This window comes from Protopterus annectens, chromosome 1.part2 (genome assembly GCF_019279795.1).
Source record: "Protopterus annectens isolate FY-2018-M chromosome 1.part2, PAN1.0, whole genome shotgun sequence".
NCBI classification, from domain to species: domain Eukaryota; kingdom Metazoa; phylum Chordata; order Ceratodontiformes; family Protopteridae; genus Protopterus; species Protopterus annectens.
This window is the reverse complement of record NC_056727.1, coordinates 734,433,073-734,457,868: the sequence shown is the minus strand read 5'-3', so window position 1 is coordinate 734,457,868 and position 24,796 is coordinate 734,433,073. Positions and strand designations below refer to the sequence as shown.

Below are 24,796 nucleotides of genomic sequence, written 5' to 3'. Positions count from 1 at the left end.
TGCAGTTGAACACGTGGGATAACATACTCTGCAATGTGGTTTTGATTCTTTACAGGCCTCTTGTAGAGCCGCAGTTACAGGTTTTCTGATTCGAAGACATGCTTGGTTAAAAGAACAGAGTTTACCTGATCATGTTAATGCAAAATTATTGGATGCTCCTTTACAGCATACCACCTTGTTTGGTATTGAGGCAGAAGAGGTGTTTAAGAAAATGGAGGATAAAGCTAAATCTATGCAAACAGTCAAAGATTTCTTACAGGTACAGCCACCTCGATTTAGCAGAAATTGCCCTACAAAGAATTGATCCTTTCCAGTGTCAGACAGGCCACAGAGAGGCAGATACAGACACCCAAGAGGCAGATCTCAACCCCAAGGCTCTAACAGACAACGACAGTGGGGTACCTCAACCCAAAAGGAGGTGAGGACAAATCTCAACCATACAGGAAAAAGTCCCAATGACTTCACCCTTCATACGCCAAGCACTTCCCTTTTGGCAGCCCCCTTAGGGGGAAAACTAGCACTTTTTTCTCAAAATTGGCAAACAATGTCCCAAGACAAATTGGTTCTGAATATTGTCTCAAGGTTACAGGTTCCACTTTCACACTTTACCAAGGCTAAAAGGAATGCCAAACCTGCCACAAAATCAATGGGCTGAGGCTCAAAAACAAATATCAGCCCTCATGGACATGAGAGCTATTCAAAAAGTACCACAGCAGGAACAAGGACAAGGATTTTACTCAAGACTCTTCCTGGTCCCCAGAAAGGACAAAGCCTGGAGACCCATACTCCATCTTTCAACTCTAAGTACTTACCTGGATGTTCTGAAATTCAGAATGTTGACACTACAGCAGCTTCTTCCCATGCTGGGCAAGAAGGCTTGGCTTGTTACTCTGGGCCTCAAAGAGGCATACCTGCATGTCCCTATCAGACAAAATTGCAGAAGATACCTCAGATTCAAAGCAGGTACAATGTACTACCAATTCTCTGCACTGCCCTTTGGCTTATCTACTGCGCCCAGGGTCTTTACAAAGTGCCTGGCACCAGTAATTGCATTTTGCAGACAAAAAGGAATTCAAATATATCCATACCTGGATGACTGCCTCATTCAAGCAAAGACAAAGGACATTCTTCTAAAGCATCTTGCGTTTGTAAAAAGGTTGCTAATTTCTCACAGTAAACGAAAAGAAGTCAAAACTAGTGCCCTCACAACAGATAATATTCCTGTGTGCCACCTTAAATACAACGGCCCAGATGGCTTATCTCACGCCAGCAAGGGCAACTGACTCAATATTTTCAATTACTGGCAAAAAAATTCCCATCTCCCTGCAAAAAAAATTCTGCAGGCCCTGGGATTCATGGCATCCTGCATACTACTAATTCCATATGCCAGACTGCATATGAGGAAATTACAATGGTACCTAAAAAGTGTTTGGACTCAACACACTCAGTTTAGAAGCAGTAATACCAATAATTCCCTGCCTACAACAGGAGTTTCGATGGTGGGCACAGGCATGTCACTTCAACAAGGGTCAGCCTTTCACTCTACCCACAGCCAGGCAGACACTAACAGATGCTTCGGATTACGCCTGGGGAGCACACATGGCAGGAAAATGTATTCAGGGCAAGTGAACCACAGACCAAATGCATCTATACATCAATCAAAAAGAGATGTTGGCTGTTCAAAATGCCCTAACGGCTTTTAAGGACCTTCTGCATCCAGGACATTTATTATTAAAGACCGGCAACACCACAGTAATGTGGTACATAAGGAATGGGGCACTCATTTTTATCCCCTATGCAGGCAAGCCATGACCTTGTGGAACACAGCTCTAACTTATCAAGTTCATCTGCAAGCACAATTCCTGCCAGGAAAGAAAAATACTCTGGCAGACGATCTAAGCAGAAATATCATGGACCCTCAGGAATGGAAATTGAATCCACAAATCTTCAGCATGGTAACGCAAAAATGGGGATGCCCAGACATAGATCTTTTTGCCTCCCCACTGAATTGCCAACTACAAAAATTCTGCCCAAGGACTTACCACACACAAGCATGGAAAGTGGATGCTCTCTCGTTCAGCTGGAAAAGCCTAAACGTTTATGCCTTCCCAGCACTGCCTCTTCTATCAAAGGTACTCCTAAAAGCCAGACAAGAAAAACCACAGATGATCCTGATTGCTCCAGACTGGCCACGTCAGTACTGCTACCCAATCTTAAAGAACTTAGCTCAAGGCCCACCATGGAGTTTGCCTCAAATTTCACACCTTCTGATTCAACAAAACAATCAGATCCTGCACGGTCAGCTCAAAACCCTAATCCTGGCTGCATGGCAGATTCATTAGTCAAACAGGCAACACCTCTCTCTAAAGCTGTTATGGATGTCATTTTGGAGGCCAGGAGGCCTAGCACCAGGAAATCTTACTCAGAGAAATGGAAGAGATTCTGCGCCTGGAACCAGGCTCAAAGCCTTGACCCTCTTGTCCCAAACATTCCTCAGATGTTACAATACTTAACTGAGATGCTGGACAAAGGCCTATCCTTTTCATCAATTAAGATCCACGCCTCTGCCATTTCAGCACATTACAACACTGCCGCTTCACAGTTAGACGTTGCCCGTTCGATTCTCAGAGCGTCTTCTGTGTGGCGACATGTGTGAATGGGCGTTCCTTCGTTGAAGGTTGTGCGTTAGGCCCGGCAAAATCTACTGCCAATCATTAGCAGACCGGAGTTCCGCTGTGGCGACCCCTAACCGGGAAAAGCCGAAAGAAAGAAAGAAACAAACACAGATCCTCCTTTATTCTCTCATCCCTTGCTAAAGCAGTACCTCAGAGGGGCTAAAAACATAAGCCCGCCCCGGAGAGCACCAACACCAACTTGGGACCTCAATTTTGTTTTGGAAAAACTGACACTGACACCTTTTCAGCCAGCCAATACAGCCGATCTAAAATTTTTATCATGGAAAACAGCTCTGCTCCTGGCAGTAACTTCAGCACGAAGAGTCTCAGAGCTACAGGCATTAATGGCAGTGGAACCTTTTATAATTTTTCATCAGGACAGGGTTTCTTTAAGGACAAACCCTACCTTTATGCCAAAGGTGGTATCTAGTGTGGCTCTTAACCAAACCATCCATTTGCCAACTTTTTATCCAAACCCCCCAGAATAAAGGGGAGAAACTTCTACACTCTTTGGACATACACAGGCAGCTACGCTTCTACTTGGACAAAACAAAAGCTTTCAGGAAAACTGAGCAACTGTTTGTAGCATATGCTGCAGGATCACAGGGCAAGGCTATATCTCAAAGCAGACCATCTCCAAATGGATAGGACACTGTATTCGTTACTGCTACACACAGCATGGAAAATCAGTCCCTAATAACATTAGGCCACATTCTACCAGAGCAACAGCTACTTCAACAGCCTTTCTCTGAGGAGTACTAACCAAGGAAATTTTGGAGGCTGCAACTTGGAGTTCAGTGCACACCTTTACCAAGCATTACCACTTGCCTCTTTACTCTAAATCCAGAGCAGGATTTGCCACTGCAGTTCTGCAGGGCCTCATAGCCAATCCTAACTCTTTATAGACCAGCCACCCAACCCTAGCTTTGGGATTCTACCCAAGTGTAATGACTGCAGCAGTATAACACGATGAACATAGTACAGTTTTGTACCTACCATAAATGTAGATGTTCGAGTGTTGCACTGCTGCAGTCCAGGTTACTCTCCGCCCATCCCCTCTGTCCTAGCTGGACTTATCTATACCTTTCTATCCTATACAAACTTTGTGGTGTATTTGCTTGTAACTGAAGGTATTGTTTTTATTTTATATATATGTTTTATTAGCAATATGTATTGCCTACCTACTTGGGGGCACCTGACATCCGGGGCAAGAAAAACTGAAGAAAATGGTGTCGGATGCATCTTGTATACCCCTGACGCACTAAAGTCAGGGAAGAAGCAACAGCAACCGACGCTGGACCAAGACTTTGGAACTCTGGCCAACTGCAGGACCGCCTGACGGCAGGATAACTCAAGTGTAATGACGGCGGCAGTGTGAACACTCTAACATCTACAGTTATGGTAGGTGCAAAACTGTACTTTCTCGCGTGTCAATTGATAAAAAGTGGACTTTCCTACTCTTTAGTGAAAATACACCTTTCTGCTATATCTGCCTGCTTGCCCCTTGACCCCCCCCCCCCTTGCTAGCCAGGCTCGACATTAAGCTCTTCCTTAAAGGTTTCCTTCACATGAGGCCACCAAAGAAACCTATCCCTCCGCCCTTGGACCTTAACTACATCCTGGAAAAACTAACCCAACGCCCTTTCGAACTGACTGGGTCTTCTTCCCTACAGATGTGTATGTGGAAAACCATCCTGGTGGCTATCACTTCAGCCAGAAGGGTGTCAAAGTTGCAGGCCTTAATTGCTGAGCCTCCCTACACTACCTTCCACAAAGACAGTCACCCTGTGAACTAATCCCTCCTTTATGCCCAGTGTGGTCAATGACCTGTCTCTAAACTAATCTATACACCTGCCCACATGTTCTTCGTGTTTCACTGTTGCAGTCATTACATTTGAGTTATGTGCTTGCAGGTTGCCCTCAGTTGGCCTGATTAACAAAGTCTTGGGTCCTGCATCAGTTGGTGTCCCTTCTTCCATGACGTCAGGGGTATAAAACATGCAGCCAATGCCATTACATCAGTCTTTCTTGCCATGTGGTGCCCAGAGCAGAAGCAGTTCACAAGTGCTGGTCAGCAGACTCCTGAAATTTTCGTTTTTGAGTTTCAGAACTGAAGTCTTCAACTAAAGCTTACCTCATTGGGGAAACTTTATCTTGCTCCTTACCGATGTCAGTAAATGTTAGCAATTGCATTACTTGTGGAAAGCCAATACCTCATAAAGATTTTAATTCGTACTGTGTTCCTTGCCTAGGCCCTGACCACGACGTACCTTGCTGTTGGTTTTGTGCTTTATTTAATCAGCGCACTATCCATCGTTGGTATTTTTTCGCCTCTAAATATTTTGCTTCTTGGTTCAATTATCCAGAAATGTCGTCTGTTAGCCATCCGACTACCAGGGTTCCGAAAAATGCAAAGATAGACAGAGGCTGCCGAGGTCCAAAACTGCCGATGACACTTCGCCTAAGCCAGTCACCGGTTCTCTATGAGGTGCTTTCGCAGCCCCTGATACCCGCTACTTCTGATTCGCAGGCCTCTACTGAGACCCATTCGAAGTCCGGTATGCCTCGAGATGTTTCAATTATGGAACCCGCAGATGTCTCTACCTTGGATGGGCCCGGAGCTGCTGTGCAGGCACCGGCTTCTGATGGTGTATTCAGGCCTACGGACTTGCATATTAAATTGACGCGTCCTTCATTACTTGGGCCTAAATCTCGATCCATGTCTAAAAAGCCGACGCCCAAGCCACATACTCAGGCTTCTATGCCTAAAAAACAAATAAGAATGGCTGAAGATCTAATAACTCTAATCAGGGGTAGCCAACCCCCCTCTAAGAGCCCTAGGACTGAGTTTGATTATAAATCTTCTGATCAGGATTCTGTTTTTTCTGACTCTTCTGATGATCTGGATTTGCCCTTACCTACTTATGAGGATTCTGATGCAGAGGACTCTATTCCCTCTGCTTTCCCTCCTGAGGATTTTTCTTTTGGGGAAACCTTACAATACTCTAAGGGAGCATTTCCACTGGGAAAGCCAGGATTTTTCTGATTCAAAAAAAGAGGCTTGGGGATTTCCTTCTCCTACCTCAGCATAGGCATTTAGCTAGTCCTCCTGTACTAGACATTGTTGAGGATGCTTTCTTGGAATCTAGTTTGGCCCCTGATTCCCTTTCTCCTGCTCCCAGTAAACCTGACTGATACTACAGGGTCCCCGAGTCCCGCAAGTTCCTTTTCAAAAATCCTATTGCAGATCCAGAGACTATTTCACAGGGGCCCAAGGGCATTAAGGCTTCTACTGCTAAAAATCCTACCCCTTCTGATAGTGTCTCCCAGGATGCTGGATAGATGGGGTAAAAAGGTTTGCACTTCTGCAACCTTGGCCATTAGGGCTTTAAACTGCCAGTTTCGTATGTTAAAATGTCAGCAACATGTTGTTGGACTGCTTAAACAGAAAATTGTTGATTCCTAACTCTGTGGAAAATAAAGAATTGCAGGATTTAATGCATTCTGCCAAGCAATTTGGAAAACATACTTTGCAATGTGGTTTTGATTCATTAGAGGCCTCTTTCAGGTTTGCTGTTACTGGGTATGTGCTCAGAAGGCATGCTTTGCTTCAGGAGCAATCTTTGCCTGATCATGTTAAGGTAAAATTGTTTGATGCCCCTTTAAATCAGGATCGCCTTTTTGGCAACAAGGCTGAGGACGTTCTTAAAAAGATGGAAGATAAAGCTAAATCTATGCAAACTGTTAAAGATTTTTTGCAAGTTTAGCCTCCTAGATTTAGTAGGCACTGGCACTCTAAGAATTGGTCTTTTCCAGCTCCTTCCAGGTTTTCTCAAGCCAAACCCAGACACAGCAAAAACCTCAGGTTTCAGTCCCAGGGGACTCACAGAACTATGCAGTGGGGGGCTTCCCCTTCCAAGTCTGGGAATAAGACGACTCCCCCTTGTGATAAACTCTCTGATTTCCTTTTAAAATTTCCAAGCACTTATCAACTGACTGCCCCTTTGGGGGGGGGGGGGGGGGATTGCTCTTCATGCAAAGAATTTGGAACTCATTACCCAGGACAAATGGGCTTTAAGTAGTGTCCCATGGATACAGCTTTCACTTCTACACGTTGCCAACACCAAGTGGGTGGCCGGACCTACCCCCAAATCAGTGGGCAGAGGCCCAAAAACAAGTACTTTCTCTCTTAAACACGAGGGCTATTCAACTGGTACCAGAAGAGGAAAAGGGACAAGGTTTCTACTCAAGACTTGTCCTGGTGTCCAGAAAGGACAATTCATGGCGCCCTATCCTGGACCTGTGTACTCTAAACACCCTTTTGGGGATTCCAAAATTCAAGCTGCTGACTCTTCACCAGTTACTTCCTCTGCTAGGCAAAGATGCCTGGTTGGCAACACTAGATTTAAAAGAAGCATACCTGCACATCCCAATCAGGGAATCTTGCAGAAGATACCTATGCTTCAAAGCAGGCTACACGCACTATCAGTTCTCTGCACTGTTCTTTGTCTTATCTACTGTGCCCAGGGTATTCACAAAGTGCCTAGCTCCAGTTATTGCATTTTGCAGGCAAAGACATATTCAAATATACCCATACCTGGACGATTGTCTAATTCAGGCAAAAAGCCAGGACATACCTTTGAATCATCTGGCCTTTGTAAAAAGGGGTGTTCATCATGTTTCACTGTTGAGTCATTACACTTGGGTTATCCGCCGGTAGGCTACCCGCAGTCGGCCCGAGTTCCAAAGTTTTGATCCGGCGTCTGTTGCTGTCACCTCTTCCCTGACGTCAGAGCGCCAGGGGTATAAAAGATGCAACCAACACCATTTTCTTCAGTTTTTCTTGCTGCGCGGTGCCCAAAGCAAAAGCAGTTCGCAAGTGCCGGTCGGCCGACTCCTGAGATTTTTGAAATTGAGTTTCAGAACCGAAGTCTTCAATAAAGCTAAGTACCCCGTTGGGGAAACTTTCTTGCTCCAGACTGATGTCAGTAAAAGTTAATAATTGTATTTCTTGTGGGAAGCAAATACCTCATAAGGAGTTTCACTCTTACTGTATTCCTTGCCTAGGCCCTGACCACGACGTTACTAGTTCTCGGTTTTGTGCTAGATTCAACAAACACACTATTAAACGTCTGTTTGATTTTGCTTTACATTATTTTGGCCGAAGGTTTAATTACATAATGCCGTCGGAACAACAGACGACCAGAATTTATAAAAAACGCAAAGACAAAGAAAAAGGGACAGGCATCCGAGGTCCAAAACTGATGACGAAGCCTCTTCTGGGCCAGTCGCCAGTTGTCAGTGAGGCGCTTTTGCAGCCCCTGACACCCGCTACCTCAGAGCCACAGGCCCTATCCATCAGCCATGTGGCGACACCAAGGCCTGTGGAAACTCAAGGTATTGGGCCTACGGAAACTATTCCCTCAGATGGGTCCGGAGCCGCTGAGCAGGCATCGGCTTCTGAGGGTGTTTTCAGACCTTCACAGTTTACAATTAAGCCCACTACAGCAACCAAGGCAAAGTTAAAAACACCATTAAAGACAAAGAAACAAGTACAGCATTCTACTGAACTGTCATCCATGCCAAAGAAACAGATGCTTAAAATGGCCAAAGACCTAATTACTTTAATCAGGGGTTCCCATCCCCCTCCTGACAAAAGGCCTAGGCAAGACACTGACTATGATTCCTCTGACCAGGTTTCCATTTCCTCTGATTCCTCTTCTGACCAGGGATACTCTCTCCCTCCCTATGAGGAAACTGATGCAGAAGAGTCTATACCTTCAGCCTCTCCGCCTGAGGATTATTCTTTTGGTGAAACCCTGCACACCATGAGGGAGTATTTCCATTGGGAGAGCCAGGATTATTCAGAATCCAAGAAAAGGCTCAGAGACTTTCTTTTATTGCCCCAGCACAGACCCCTGGCTATTCCCCGTGCTTGATATTGTTGATGTTTTTTCTGAATCCAGTCTGACTCCTGATTCTTTACCCCCTACACCAGTCAAGCCAGACAGGTACAACAGGGTCCCTGACTCTCATAAATTTCTTTACAAAAACCCTGCTGCAGATCCAGAAACAATTTCTCAGTGTCCTAAAGGGGTTAAGGCTTCCACTGCTAAAAATCCTGTTCCCTCGGATAGAGATTCCAGAGCTCTGGACAGATGGGGGAAAAAAGTTTACACTTCTGCTACTTTAGCTGTAAGGGCTTTAAATTGCCAGTTTCACATGCTTTAAATATCAACAGTATCTCATGTCATTGTTAAAGCAGAAAATGGTTTCAGTCTCAAAGTCCTGACAGTAAGGAAATGCAGGATTTATTGCATGCAGCAGAACAAGTGGGAAAGCATACTTTACAATGTGGTTTTGTTTCATTACAGGCTTCTTGTAGAGCCGCAGTTACAGGCTCTGTTATTCGAAGGCATGCTTGGTTGAAAGAACAAAGTTTACCTGACTGTGTTAAAGTTAAATTATTGGATGCTCCACTGTAGCATGATACTTTGTTTGGTGTTAAGGCAGAAGTGTTAAAGAAAATGGAGGATAAAGCAAAATCAATGCAGACAGTAAAGGATTTCTTACAGGTTCAACCACCCAGGTTTAGCAGAAACTGGCCTTCAAAAAATTGGTCCTTTCCAGTGTCAGACAGGCCACAAAGAGGCAGATACAGACGCCCAAGAGGCAGATCTTAGCCCCAAGGCTCCTACAGACCTAAACAATGGGGTGCTTCAGCACCTAAAGGAGGGGAAGACAAATCACAACCTTATAGGAAACAGTCCCAATGACTCCCCTCTACAGATGCCAAGCACTTTCCTTTTGGCAGCACCCCTAAGGGGAAAGCTAGCACTTTTCTCAAAACATTGGCACATAATCACCCAGGACAAATGGGTACTGAATATTGTCTCTCAAGGTTACAGGTTCCACTTTCACACACTTCCAAAATCAAGAGGTATGCCAGACCTGCCACAGAACCAATGGGGAGAGGCGCAAAAACAAATTGCTGCTCTCATGGACATGGGAGCTATTCAAAGAGTACCATAGCAAGAACAGGGGCAAGGATTTTACTCAAGACTTTTCTTAGTACCCAGAAAGGACAAAGCCTGGAGACCAGTACTGGACCCGTCAATCCTAAGTACTTTCCTGGATGTTCCAAAATTCAAAATGTTAACACTACAGCAGCTTCTACCCATGCTGGGCAAGAAGGCTTGGTTAGTTACTTTGGACCTCAAGGAGGCATACCTGCATGTCCCAATCAGACAAACTTGCAGAAGATACCTCAAATTCATAGCAGGCTCAATACATTACCAATTCTCTGCACTGCCCTTTGGCTTATCTACTGCGCCCAGGGTCTTCACAAAATGCCTGGCACCAGTAATTGCATTTTGCAGACAAAAAGGAATTCAAATATATCCCTACTTGGACGACTGCCTTATTCAAGCAGAGAGCAAGGACATTTTACTAAAGCATTTGGTGTTTGTAAAAAGATTACTAATTTGCCTAGGGTACACAGTAAACGAAAAGAAATCAAAACTAGTGCCCTCTCAAGAGATAATATTCCTGGGTGCAAGCTTAAATACAAATGCCCAGATGGCTTATCTCACGCCAGACTAACAAAGGCAACTGACTCAGTACTTTCAATTGATGGCAACAAAGACCCAGCTCCCTGCAAGAAAAATTCTGCAGGCCCTGGGCTTCATGGCATCCTGCGTTCTACTAATTCCATATGCAAGACTGCATATGAGGAAACTACAATGGTATCTAAAAAGTGTTTGTGACTCAACATTGTCACAGCCTGGAGACGATCATAACTTTAATTCCTTGCCTACAACAGGAGTTTCGATGGTGGTCACAGGCCTGTCCCCACAACAAGGGACAGCCTTTCACCTTACCAACAGCCAGGCAGACAACAACGGATCCATCGGATTATGCCCTGGGGGGCACATATGGCAGGGAAATGTATTCAGGGCACGTGGCCCAAGGAACAAATGCATCTTCACATCAATCAGAAAGAGATGCTAGCAGTACAGAATGCCCTGACAGCTTTCAAGTACCTACTACATCCAGGACCACTTCTAATAAAGAAGGACAATACCACAGTTATGTGGTACATAAACAAGCAAGGGGGCACACATTCCTACCACCTATGCAGGCAAGCCATGACCTTGTGGAACACATCACTAAACCTGTCAGGTACATCTGCAGGCACAATTCCTGCCAGGAACAAAAAATACACTGGCAGACGAACTAAGCAGAAATCTCATGGACCCTCATGAATGGAAACTAAATCCACAGGTGGTCAGCATGATAACAAGGAAATGGGGACGCCCAGACATAGATCTTTTTGCCTCCCCTCACAATTGCCAACTACAGAAATTCTGCACAAGAACTTATCACTCTCAAGCATGGAAAGTGGATGCTCTATCATTCAGCTGGAAAGCTCTGACAAGTCTGTGCCTTCCCACCAATGCCTCTTCTGACCAAAGTGCTCCTGAAAGTCAGACAAGAAAGGCCAAAAATGATCCTGATTGCCCCAGACTGGCCACTCCAGCACTGGTACCCAATCCTAAAGAGCTTGTCTCAGGGCCCAGCTTGGCCTTTACCTCAAATTCCACATCTTCTGACTCAACAAAACAATCAGATTCTGTACAGTCAACTCAGAACCTTCAATCTGGCAGCATGGCAGATAATGTAGCCACTCAGACTGCACCTCTCTCTAAAGCTGTTATGGATGTCATTTTAGAAGCCAGGAGGCCCAGCACTAGGAAATCTTATGCAGAAAAATGGAAGAGATTCTGTGCTTGGAACCAGGCACAAGGGCTCGACCCACTTGTTCCAAATATACCTCAGATTTTACAATACTTAACTGAGATGCTGGACAAAGGCCTATCTTTCTCATCAATTAAAATCCATGCCTCTGCCATTTGAGCTCATTACAATACGGAACCTCCTATTTTTTCACATCCTCTACTAAGACAGTACCTCAGAAGGGCAAAAAATGTATGACCCCCAAGGAGAGCACTAGTACCAACTTGGGATCTCAATTTTGTTTTCGAAAAACTCACACTGCCTCCTTTTGAACCAGCCAGCACAGCTGATATAAAATTCTTATCCTGGAAAACTGCTCTGCTCCTAGCAATAACTTCAGCAAGAAGGGTATTAGAGTTACAAGCACTAATGACTGTGGAACCTTTCATCATTTTTCCCCAGGACAGGGTTTCTCTCAGGACAAACCCAACGTTCATGCCAAAGGTTTCCAATGTGGCCCTGAACCAAACCATTCATTTACCAACTTTCTACCCAAATCCCCAGAATAAAGGGGAGAGACCTCTGCACGCTTTGGATATAAACAGACAGCTATGATTCTACCTGGACAAAAACAAAAGCTTTCAGAAAAACTGAGCAACTGTTTGTAGCCTATGCTTCAGGATCACAAGGAAAACCTATCATAAAGCAGACAATTTCAAAATGGATAGGACACTGCATCCGCTTCTGTTATGCACAACATTGCAAATCAGTACCTAAGGTCATTAGGCCACATTCTACCAGAACAGCAGCTACTTCAGCAGTCTTTCTCAGAGGAGTACCAACCAAAGACATTTTAGAAGCTGCAACCTGGAGCTCAGTGCACACTTTCACCAAGCACTACCACTTGCCTCTCTACTCTAAATCCAGAGCAGGCTTTGCCACTGCAGTCCTGCAGGGCATGGTAGCCTCTCCAAATCCAATCTAGACCCAGCTGCCCAACCTCAGCTTTGGGATTCAACCCAAGTGTAATGACTGTAACAGTGAAACACGATGAAGATAGTACAGTTGTGTACCTACCATAAATGTAGATGTTAGTGTATTCACTGTTGCAGTCCAGGTTACCCACCCACCATCCCCCTTTACTTTGCTGGGACTTCCCTGTACTTCTCAACTCTATACAACCTGTGTGGTGTATTTGCTTGTAGATGAAGGAAATGTTTATATTAGTTCATGCATGCTTTTTGGCATAATTTTATTTTTCCAGCCTTCCTGTCTGGGGACACCTGACATCTGGGGCAAGAAAAACTGAAGAAAATGGCAAGACTTTGGAACTCGGGCCGACTGCAGGTAGCCTGCCGGCGGATAACCCAAGTGTAATGACTGCAACAGTGAATACACTCTAACATCTACATTTATGGTAGGTACACAACTGTAGTTTCTAACCTGTTTGGGGTACACCATAAACAAAAAGAAATCACACCTGGTACCCTGTCAACAAATTATATTCCTGGGAGCAAGCTTGAATAGAACTTCCCAGATGGCTTACCTCACGCCAGAAAAGTAAATTTGACAACGTACTTCAAACAAGTGGCCATAAAAACCCTGCTATCTGCAAGACAAATACTGCAACCCTTTGAGGTTCATGGCCTCCTGCATTCTTCTAATTCCATATGCAAGACTGCATATGAGGAAAGTACAGTGGTATTTAAAAAGCCTATGGTGTCAACATTCTCAAGACCTAGAAACAAGGATTCCTGTCGTACCTTGCCTACGCCTAGAGTTCCTTTGGTGGGCAGAGGCCTGCCACCAAAACAAGGGACTACCTTTCACACCACCCCCTGACGCCCAAACCCTAACAGATGCATCAGACTATGCATGGGGGGGGGGGGCTCACCTGGCAGGGAAGTGCATTTAGGGCAAATTAAACTCAAGTCAAATGCACCTGCATATCAATCAAAAAGAAATGTTAGCTTTACAGAATGCTCCGACAGCCTTCAAGGACCACTTTCTTCCAGGACAGCTAATTGTAAAGATGGACAAACACCACTGTTATGTGGTACGTAAACAAGCGGGGGGGGGGGTACACATTCTTATCCCCTCAGCAGACTAACTATGGCATTGTGGAACACAGCCTTGAGCTACCAAGTGCACCTACAAGCTCAATTCCTGCCAGGAAAATTAAATACACTGGCAGACGGACTAAGCAGAAACGTCATGGACCCACACGAGTGGAAACTCGAACCAAGGATTTTCAACATGTTGACAAGCAAATGGGTGAGCCCAGATATAGACATGTTTGCCTCTCCCCAGAACTACCAATTGGACAAATTTTGCACAAGGACTCCCCACAAACAAGCAATGAAAGTGGATGCTCTGTCCTTCAGCTGGAAGAACCACCATGGATTTTCAACATGTTGACAAGCAAATGGGTGAGCCCAGATATAGACCTGTTTGCCTTTCCCCAGAACTACCAATTGGACAAATTTTGCACAAAGACTCCCCACAAACGAGCATGGAAAGTGGATGCTCTGTCCTTCAGCTGGAAGAACCTATCAGTCTATGCCTTCCCCCCTCTGCCTCTGCTCTCCAAAGTACTACTAAAAATCAGGACAAACCAAGGATGATTTTGATTGCTCCAGACTGGCCGCGCCAATACTGGTACCCCCTCCTGCGCAGTGTGTCACGGTTATCTCCATGGCACCTGCCACAGACTCCTTCCCTGCTGTCTCAGCAGGAGAACCTTATTCTGTACCCTCAGCTTCCAACACTGAACCTTACAGCCTGGCTAATTACTTAATCTCCCCTTTACCATCCCTCAGCAAACCTGTGATGGATATCATTTTAGAGGCAAGGAGGCCTAGTACGAGAAAATCTTATACTGAAAAATGAAAAAGATTCTGTGCCTGGAACCAATCTCAAGGGATGAGCACAGCAGCACCCAATTTACCTCAGATTTTACAATACTTAACTGAGATGCTTCACAAGGGGCTGTCTTTTTCCTCCATTAAAATCCACTCCTCAGCCATTTCAGCTCATTATAACACAGAACCCTCCCCTCTTCTCTCATCCACTGCTCAAGCAGTTCCTGAGGGGCCAAAAATTTGAGACCACCCAGGAGAGCTGCAACCCCAGTCTGGGACCTTAACCTTGTCTTGGAGAAACTCACTCTACCTCCTTTCAAGCCAGCTGCTACTGCAGACTTAAAATTTCTTTCTTGGAAAACAGCTTTCCTTTTAGCAATCTCTTCAGCTAGAAGGGTATCTGAATTACAGGCCCTTATGGCAGTGGAGCCTTTCATCTTCTTTCATGCGGGCAGGGTGTCCCTCAGAATCAATCCAATCCATTCTTCATGCCCAAAGTGGTATCCAGTGTGGCTCTTAATCAGTCCATTCATTTGCCAACCTTCTTTCCCAGTCCACAGAATAAAGGGGAACGGATACTGCATTCCTTAGATGTGCACAGACAACTTAGATTCTACTTGGACAGGACTAAACCTCAAAGGAAATCTGAACAGTTGCTGGTGGCATTTGCTGCAGGTGTAGAGGGGAAGGCTATTTCAAAGCAAACCATTTCTAAATGGATAAGCCATTGCATTCATTTCTGCTATAAGCACCATGGAAAACTTATCCCTCAGGGGATCAGACCTCACTCCATCAGGGCTGCATCTACCTCTACATTCTTTCTCAGAGGCGTCCCTACCAGGGACATCCTAGAAGCTGCTACCTGGAGTTCTGTGCATACTTTCACCAAGCATCATCATTTGCCAATTTTCTCTAAATCCAGAGCTGGCTTTGCCACTGCAGTCTTGCAGGCCCTTATAGCTGGTCCTAATGCAGTCTAAATTCCACCTCCCAACCATAGCTTTGGGAATCTACCCAAATGTAATGACTGCATCAGTGAAACACGAAGAACATAGTACAGTTGTGTACACTTACCATAAATGTAGATGTTCAAGTGTATTCACTGTTGCAGTCCTGGTTACCCTCCCTCCAGCCCCCTAACTTCTTTTGGCTTTACCTCTACTTTCCTTTACTATACTTAAAAGCCTTTTTGGTGTATTTGCTTTTTTGTTGGAGGTATACCATTGTAATTTTATATTTAATTGCTTCCCATTAGGGGGGCTCCTGACATCTGGGACAAGAAAAACTGATGTAATGGCATTGGCTGCATGTTTTTATACCCCTGACGTCATGGAAGAAGGGACAGCAACCGACGGAGGACCGAAGATTTTGTTAATCAGGCTGACTGAGGGCTACCTGCCAGCAGATGACCCAAATGTAATGACTGCAACAGTGAATACACTCTGACATATACATTTATGGTAAGTGTACACAACTGTACTTTTTGAATACTGCAACATAGAAGCAAAGGACTCAGTGTTAGCCTGTGCTTTCTAGTGTAGAGGATCCTCTTGCTCTCTTGCTGTGTCTCAATTCTTCTGAAATGGAGTTCACCTTTGTTAAATAGTTCCATTTGTACTTCTGTTAAATTTCTTCTTAGCCACTCATTCCACTGTTCTCATCTGGCACCTTCATTGTGGTCAGGTCTGTGTTCTTTGCATCAGAGGTGGCAAAATTGAGTAAATTGTCTCCATTTCATCATGTAGTCTTGGAGATCAGCAAGTAGTGCAGTCAAAGGCATACAAGTATTGAAATTTTACTTTCTGTACTTGTATTCCACTTTGTAGGGTTTTATGCTGTTTTACACACTGTGCTTTAACTAGTTGGTTGGCTAGAAAAAATGCTGTATGATCTAGTAATATGCCATTTTGTGTGTGTTTGAATACAGGTATTTAATGTGTAGTCATGCAGATGACCTGCGTGTGAAGGCAGAGTGGGAAGGGAAAGGAAATGCTTCCAGATCAAAACTTCTCGACAAATTGCAGAGTAAGTTAATTTTGCTAGTGCATCTTTAACTTCGGAATACATTTAATTTTTCTCAGCCTTATTCATTTGTTAGCCTTTCTTTACATAATTTTGAACTTGACTGCATTGATGGCATGTGTTGATATTTATTGTAGAATAGTAAAGTTGTGATAGAGCCTAAATTGGTGCCTTACAAAAATGCCTTCTGTACAAAGAAATTTGTATTGTACACTTGAAGTAATTGTGTAGGATGTAGCTAAACATCCAACGCTTGCTTTCTTTTTCAGCATATTTACCACCATCTGTGATGCTTCCCCCACGCCGTTTACAGACACTGCTACGCCAGGCAGTGGAGCTACAGCGAGACCGTTGCCTGTATCACAATACCAAACTTGATAATCACCTAGACTCAGTGTCCCTGCTTATTGATCACGTATGCAGTAGGTAAGAACTAGATATTTTATAGCTATCTGAATATGCCAGTAAAACGGATTTTCTCAAGTTTCCCTTCTCTCGTGGTCTTGAATTCATTACTACTCAAGACTTCACCTTGGTAATTAATTTTTTTATTTTTTTTGGGGGGGGGGGTAAATGGAGGTGTCCCTCCATGTCACTGTTGCAGTGCTGTTTGCCAAAGGGATCTCCTGGCAAGGATAGCCCAACGTTTGGCCAGTATGCCTTTGGTACTTAAAGGGGGTCTATATTATGTGATAGAAAAATGTGTTAGACACATAAAACAGTGAAAACACTAATCGCCAAATGGCCACTTCAGTGAATTTTTTTCCCCAGGGGGAAAAAAAACGCTTGGCCGTCATCGAGGAGTTGCCCTTTTCCCCACTGTAGTGCACTCTTGGAGTTGGTATATTTAGTTGGGGGGAGCGAAGCCTCCCATTTTGTAGGGTTTGAAAGTTTTTGTTTTTGTTTGGCCAAGAGATTTTTTCCTCTGGGAAAAATTTGTTGAAGTGTCCGTTCAGTGAGAAGTGTTTTTGATGTTTGTGTTGATGAAAATATGTTCGATGAGTACGTTTTTTGATCACATAATGTAAACCCCTTACAGGTATCGTACATCACACACACACTCCCTGCACAAGGCGTAGGACATAAAGGTGAAGTACAGACTTGCATACTCAGAACTACTATGCCACCAGTCTGAATGCCATAATTGATTGTCACTGCAAGAACCAAAAAGAAAAGATAAAACTAAAAAGAAAAGATAAAACTGAAGACCATTATTTATGCGTTGAAATGTCCGTGTAACCTTGTATATATAGGAGAAAGTAAAAGGAAGTTTAAAATTAGACTTCAGGAGCATGTCAGGAATATTATAAATAATAATGAATATAGCCCTGTTGCTAAACATTTTATGCTGGCTCACAATTTGAATCCAAATGGGTTACAAGCCACTATCTTAGAACATATTATGAAGGGTGTATTTTCTGATGATTTGTATAAAAAGAAGTTGTTATATAAAGAAAGTATTTTCATTTCGAAATATGACACTTTATTTCCTCAGGGTCTGAATGTGGAATGTAACTGGAGGCTTCTTATCTGATGAGAATGTAGTATCAAGCATTTTTTAATGTTTATTGATTAATTGGTTTAGGCTGCTTGTTTAATTGTTAGATGTATTAGGGTATATAAACTGTGTAAGTTATGTGATGTTTTATACTCGAAGACGGTTGCCGAAGCGCAAGAGGTGCAATAAACTGGTGTAAGTGGATTCTTTGTCTGTGGTCTTCAGTTTTATCTTTTCTTTTTGGTTCGTGCAGTGATTGGTCTGTTTTTATGGCGAATGAATCTTCGTTTGGGATCCCTAGGCTCTTAAGGGGATGACACACTGGAAGGTAGTCAAAAAACTGTGGACAGATGTTAAGTTGTCTATCTCGCCTTCATTCTTGCTGGATGGGTTCGGAGCCGACCTCGGCTCCGACTCGGCCACTCTAAAAGCTCGAGAGTTGGTTCCACCGGCTCGAGGCTCCCCTTATATCCCACAATGCTAGGCGAGAGTTACCTCAGATCTCGTTTGCCGCTACAGCTTCGAGGTTGGTTGCTTCTACCGGTTCCTGGTGAGTGTTAGCTTTTCTTCAAAAAGTTACTCTTTTTTTCCCCTTTTAACTTTAATTCTTCCTAAATTAGTGTAGAACATAGATCCTTATCCCCGACCCTAATTTTCCCGTTTTTTCTTACTAAAAGAACCGTTGGTTCTTCCCTTGGGCCTTTGGCCTTCCCTTCCCTAAGGAGTGTTTGTGTAGTTTACTTTAATTTTTGTACTTAATTATTAGTATTTTTACTAAAATTGTTATTGTTTTTAGTATTACTAATTTTTTCTGACAGGGTATAACTGTGTGTTTGGGTGTGTGTTAGTGTACACCTGTCAGTTAGGGAAATGTCAAAAGAAGCAAAGGTCTCTGGATTCAAGAAGTGTGATGCGTGCTGTCAGAAAATGTCTCTGACAGACGCTCACACTTCTTGTGTCTATTGTCTGGGGCCTTTGCACCTGCAGGACTCCTGTGCTGTGTGCCATGGCTTCAGCCCCAGGGTCCTGCAGGAGAGAAAAACAAGTTGATTCTGAGAGGCTTGTTGAAGCCAGAGGATTCCCTGTCAGTTTCAACAGGGAAGCCCTCTAAGGCATCGAGGTCTTCGGCTCCGGCTTCTGAGCCGAGACCTCAGGTTGTTCAACCTTTGCCTTTATCGGCTCCGGCTGGAGCCGATAAGACTCAGTCCACAGTTTCTGTGGCTTCCTCGGCTCCGACCGGAGCCGAGGTTATCGAGGTACCCGTGTCGGCTCCGACAAGATCTTCGGAGCCGACAACCAGAAAGAGGTCTAGGTCACCTTCTCTTGGCTCCGTTCATTCGGCTCCAGGATCTCCCCTGCTGTCTGAACGGAGCCAAAGGTCTCATTCCTCTAGGTCATCGAGGCTTTCCGATCATGACCTTCAGAGGGTGGTGAGTCGACTACTTAAGTCCGAGGCACTAGCCCAGATGCTTCAGAGCCCGACTCATCAGTCGGTGCCTGCCCCGTCCATCAACTCTTTCCTCCTTCGACTCTCTTGAGTTCGGAGCCGGGTCGTGTCGGAACTGAGACTGTGGTCACTTCGAGCCGAGACAATTGTCTTCGGCCCGTGCCGGCTCCGCTTTCTTCCTTGGAGGAATCTCGGCGCCGACCTCCTCGTCGGCTCGAGGGTGAGTGGCATCGACCCTTGTCCGACCCTCTCCCTCTCGGTGCTTGGCGCTGGTGAGTTCGGCTCCGACATCGACCTCGGAGCCATCACTGTCGGTGCCGAGGGGGTCCTTAGCTCCTCGGAGCGGGACCTCTGGCTCTGCCTGACAGGGGTGCATTCGAGGTCATGCGGAGTGTGTTAGAGCCTGGCTCTACTCCACAGTCGGCTCCGTCAGCCCCTCCTTCTATGCTGCCTCAGGGTAAGTCGACTCACTCCCTCATCCCGGACCGCAGAGAGCCAGCTCCTCAGGAGCCCCCTTTGGGCATTTCATCCTCTTCCGAGGCCTCTCCTGATTTGGCAGAAGAGCCTCCTCGGAAGAGGAAGTGCAAGAGGAAGCACATTGACTCACCTGAGTCTATCACGTCGGACACAGATCTGGATGATTCTGAGGGTTCCCCCTGTTCCCCTTCTGAAGATGTCTCATTTGCAGACATTCTGGAGATCCTGAAACAGAGGGGAAATTGGCCAGCCCTCAACCCTTCGGAGGACGAATCTGTGTATCTTGAGGCGTTTGGCTCTCGTCCTTCCACCTCCTGGGTGTCCCCCCGCTTCGACCCCCTCATGCAGGTGGTTGCTAAGAAGGCATGGACGGCTCCTGATTCAGTGGACCCCACTCCCAGGAGACCCTCCAAATTCATCACAGCTCCATCAGACAAGCAATTTTTATCAAAAGGAGTTTCTGTGGATGCTATGGTGGTAGCTGCCGCCACAAAGAAGGAACTGGCTGATCCTTCAGTGCCTGTCCATCCACCTAACAAGGAATCTAGGTCCATGGATAGGTATGGAAGCGGATGTTCTCCTCAGCGACATTTACCATGCGTTCGCTGAATTACCTGTGCCATTTCACTCGTCTTCAAAGGGACTTGATCAAGGAAGCGAGTGAAATGTTAAGGACCCTACAGCTGCGGGTTTCAAGAGAAAATGAACACGCAGCTGGCTACCCTTAATTCCATATCCAACTCCTCCATGCCTCCTCTCTTATGCGGCCGATGGAGCGAGCAGAGCCGCAGGGACAGGGGTAGCCTTACGTAGGCACGCCTGGATGCGGCTATGCAACTTTGCGGAACCTTTCAAGACGTCTTTCACGAACTCCCCTTTTGATGGATCATCTCTCTTTGGTCCTCAAGTGAAAGAAACCCTGACTAGGTGTGAGACTGATGGCAAGACCCTTTCTGCCGTCGGAGTCCGTTTTTCTACTCCTTCTAGGCCTTACCCCAAAGGCCAGAAGGGTGGGAAGATGTGGTTCCGTAAACAATCTCAAGGGACTTCGCCTGACGCACAGAGTCGTTTTCCTACCAAAGGCAGAGGTGGGAATAACAATGGTAGACGTCGCCCTAGGGGCAGGGGGGGTCCGCAGAACCAGGGCAATCGGGAAGCTTTTCCTGACAAGCCCTTTCAGCATCCCTGAGGTGTTGCCCGACTGCCCATCTTCGGAGGCAGTCGGGGGAAGATTGTCACTGTACCCAGAAGCCTGGCTAACCCTGACTCAAGACAAATGGGTACAGTCCATCATTTCCGAAGGCTATTCTATCCCCTTTCTTCGCTTTCCAAATCAGTCAAAAAAATCCCTTCCAGATGTTCCACCCGCTCAAAGGGATATAGCAGCTTTGGAAATTTCAAAACTGCTTGCAAAAAGAGCAATTCAGTTAGTGCCAGCAGACCAACAAGGATCCGGAATCTACTCAAGGTTCTTTTTAGTTCCAAAGAAAACAGAGGACTGGAGACCGATTTTGGATCTCAGTGTCTTGAACAAATCAGTCAAGAAAACAAGATTTCGGATGGTCACACTGCAATCCATTCTTCCCCTTTTGGGCAAAGGAAACTGGATGTGCTCTATAGACCTTCGGGATGCGTACTATCACATAAAAATGAACAGACGCTCCAGAAGATTCCTCCGCTTCAGGCTGGGAACCAGTCATTTTCAGTTCAGGGCCCTGCCCTTTGGTCTCACCACTGCCCCCCGGGTGTTTACCAAATGCATGGCAGTGGTAGCTTCTCACCTGAGACGACAAGGATTCCAGGTGTTTCCATATTTGGACGACTGGCTTCTCACAGCTCCCACCAAGCATCTCCTTCTGATGGCCAGAGATTATACTTTTCGCGTTTGTCAAAAACTGGGTATTTCAATAAATTGCGAAAAGTCTGTTTTGTCGCCTTGTCGTACTATTACCTACATAGGCGCAAATTTAGATACTATAAACATGTCTGCAGTGCTAACGAACCAAAGGATATCAGACATTGACAAATTGGTGTCACTTCTCAACAACAACAGAGCCAAAGCCAGGTTAGTTCTAAAGGTGTTGGGAATCATGGCAGCGGCCATACCTCTCCTCCCATTGGCCAGATACCACATGCGGATCCTTCAGTGGATGCTTTTTTCTCAATGGTCATACCAGGAACTTCCAATGTCTCACACCATTATGATCACGCAAGCGCAAAAGCATCTCATGTGGTGGATGTCTTCCCCCCAGCTCCTGTCGGGAAGACCATTTGTTCCACCTCCTCCGGTTGCTACTCTGACAACGGATGCCTCCCTGATTGGGTGGGGGGGGCATTATCAGGGCAGGACAGTCCAGGGCACATGGCAACCAAACGAATGCCACTTGCACATAAATGTTCTGGAGATGAGAGCAGTGCTTTTAGCGTTGCAAGCCCTTCAAGACTCTCTTCCCTTGGGAACGATTGCAATCCAGACAGACAATATGTCTGTAGTGTGGTACATCAACAAACAAGGCGGAACCAGGTCATACCCCTGTGTCGAGAAGCACTCAGACTGTGGCAATGGGCGATTTCTTCTCAGCGTTTTCTGATAGCAACGCACATCCCCGGGAAGTCCAATCACATTGCAGACAAGTTGAGCAGAGCTATACTCATGCCTCACGAGTGGTCTCTGAAAGACTCTGTAGTGAGAGAGATATTTCTCAAGTGGGGTCAGCCTTGCTGCGATCTTTTTGCTACTCCCCAAAACAGCAAGTGCAGAGAATACTTCACTCTATTCCCTTTACCAGGCCAACCCAGCAGGGACGCTCTAGTCCAAGTTTGCCCCCGCGGACTTCTGTATGCATTTCCTCCTTTCCCTCTGATCTCTCAAGTAATACAGAAAGCTATCGCTCAGAAGGCCTCATTGATCCTCATTGCTCCTTACTGGCCTCGACAAGTGTGGTTCCCCTTTCTACATCGCTTTCTCTTGAGCGACCGTGGAGTCTGGACGTAGTTCCAGATCTTTTGATCGACCAGGCGGGTGAGTTTCATGGCGCCCTCCGCTCTCTGAACCTCACTGCTTGGTTCCTCCAGTTCCAACCGTAGCCAGGCTTCCTCAATTATCTCACTCGGTTAGAGATATATTGATAGCTTCCCATAAATCTTCCACTCGAAAGATTTATTTGAGTAAGTGGAAACGTTTCTCATACTGGGCACAAGGAAAGGACATAGATCGTTTCACCGCTTCCATCCAACTAGTCCTTGATTTTCTAGCTGAACTCTTCCATGCAGGTTCATCTCCATCTACTCTTAAGGTTCAATTGGCAGCTATTTCTAATTTTCATGTGGGCATTTCTGAATCTGCCCTTATGTCCCACAAACTTTGCAAAGCCTTTTTGAAAGGAGTTTTTCTTCTCAGACCTCCTATAAGAAATCCTCCTTCTCCTTGGGACCTAAATTTAGTTCTTGCTTCTTTGATTCTTTCCCCTTCGAACCTGCAGCTTCATGTTCCTTAAAATTATTATCATGGAAAACTCTCTTTCTGGTGGCTATCACATCAGCTAGAAGAATTTCAGAACTTCAAGCACTCAGTTGTCGTTCTCCTTATCTCTTGTTCCATAAGGACAGAGTTTCCTTACGAACTAACCCGTCCTTTTGCCTAAGGTGGTTTCAACATCAAATCTAAACCAATGCATTGACCTCCCTGTCTTTTTCCGGAGTACTCAAATAAGTCTGACCAAAATTACACTGCCTGGATGTTCATCGTCAATTAAGGTACTACTTGGACAGGACGAAACAATTCAGAAAATCTGATCAGCTGTTTGTCTCCTATGCGAAAGCAGAAAGGGACTTCCAGTTTCAAAGGTATCATTATCCAGATGGCTAACATCTCTGATTACCCTTGTTTATGAGATTAGACACCAAAACTGCCTAATAAACCTAAAGCCCATTCCACCAGAGCTTTGGCTACTTCTCTAGCCTTCCAAGACAGACTGCCTATTGACACCATTTGTGCAGCGGCTACTTGGGCTACTCCTCACACGTTTATTTCCCATTATAAGTTGGATTTAGCTTCTAGGCATAGAGCTAATTTTGGTTCCACTGTTCTCAGGAGTCTGTTCCGTTAGGCCACCCGGGACAAGGTGCTAGGGACGCGGTCCCATCCAGCAAGAATGAAGGCGAGATAGACAACTTAACATATAGAAGTTATGTTCTTACCATAACGTTCCATGTTAGTTGTCTTCTTCACGCCTTCTTCTTCCCCACCCTCCTTCCCCTGGCCTGGACAGACCTAGAGGAGTTGTGATCGTGACCTCTCTTTCTACCACCTCTTTCTTAGTCATATGCTATTATGCATATTTCTTGTTTCAGGATGTAGGTCACCCTTTTCTTCCTGCTGTTAGAGGTGGATTCTGTTTACAGTTATACTGTTATTGATATAAGCTGGGTTAGCTTACAAACGAGATCTGAGGTAACTCTCGCCTAGCATTGTGGGATATAAGGGGAGCCTCGAGCCGGTGGAACCAACTCTCGAGCTTTTAGAGTGGCCGAGTCGGAGCCGAGGTCGGCTCCGAACCCATCCAGCAAGAAGAAGGCGAGAAGAAGACAACTAACATGGAACGTTATGGTAAGAACATAACTTCTATTTTTGTAATGCATCAGAATGTTGCAGGTATGGCTGGTTCCAACGTTGCCAATACTTCTGCTTCAGTGGGTGTTTCCTCTACTTCACATTTTTTTGAAAGGTTTGAACAAGCAAGAAATTCTAGAGTGAATGATCCATTTGCCTCTGTGGGACAATTTGTCCCTTCTTCCAGTCCTTCTGGTGAATCGAGTGCTTTAATGAGTAAGTTGGAACAGTTACTGCATAAAGAAACTGCTGTGTACTTTAATCTGTTAAGCTTGCAAAGATATGTTGATTTAGATATTACACCTAGGGGATTAAGAGCCTTTAAAAGTCCCTCTACTCCTTTTGATATGTCTGGTGAAAGGGATGTGCAATTTTCTAAGAAATGGTTATTGGCAGCTCATCGTTGTACTTTAGAATGGATTTCCATTCTATTAGAAAGAGATCGTGTGAAACAAAACAAGCTTAAGG

General features: G+C 45.2%; 1 protein-coding gene across 8 annotated transcripts in view; it reads left to right on the top strand.

Annotated features, from left to right (window-relative positions):
• WDR26 (WD repeat domain 26) overlaps positions 1-24,796 on the top strand; it is a 2,773,460-nt gene that overhangs the window by 819,700 nt on the left and 1,928,964 nt on the right. For all 8 annotated transcript variants that reach the window (XM_044058793.1, XM_044058834.1, XM_044058809.1 and 5 more), the window contains exons 5-6: positions 16,200-16,297; positions 16,564-16,720. In XM_044058793.1, the coding sequence (XP_043914728.1) occupies positions 16,200-16,297; positions 16,564-16,720 (255 nt within the window). The remainder of the gene's footprint in view (positions 1-16,199; positions 16,298-16,563; positions 16,721-24,796) is intronic.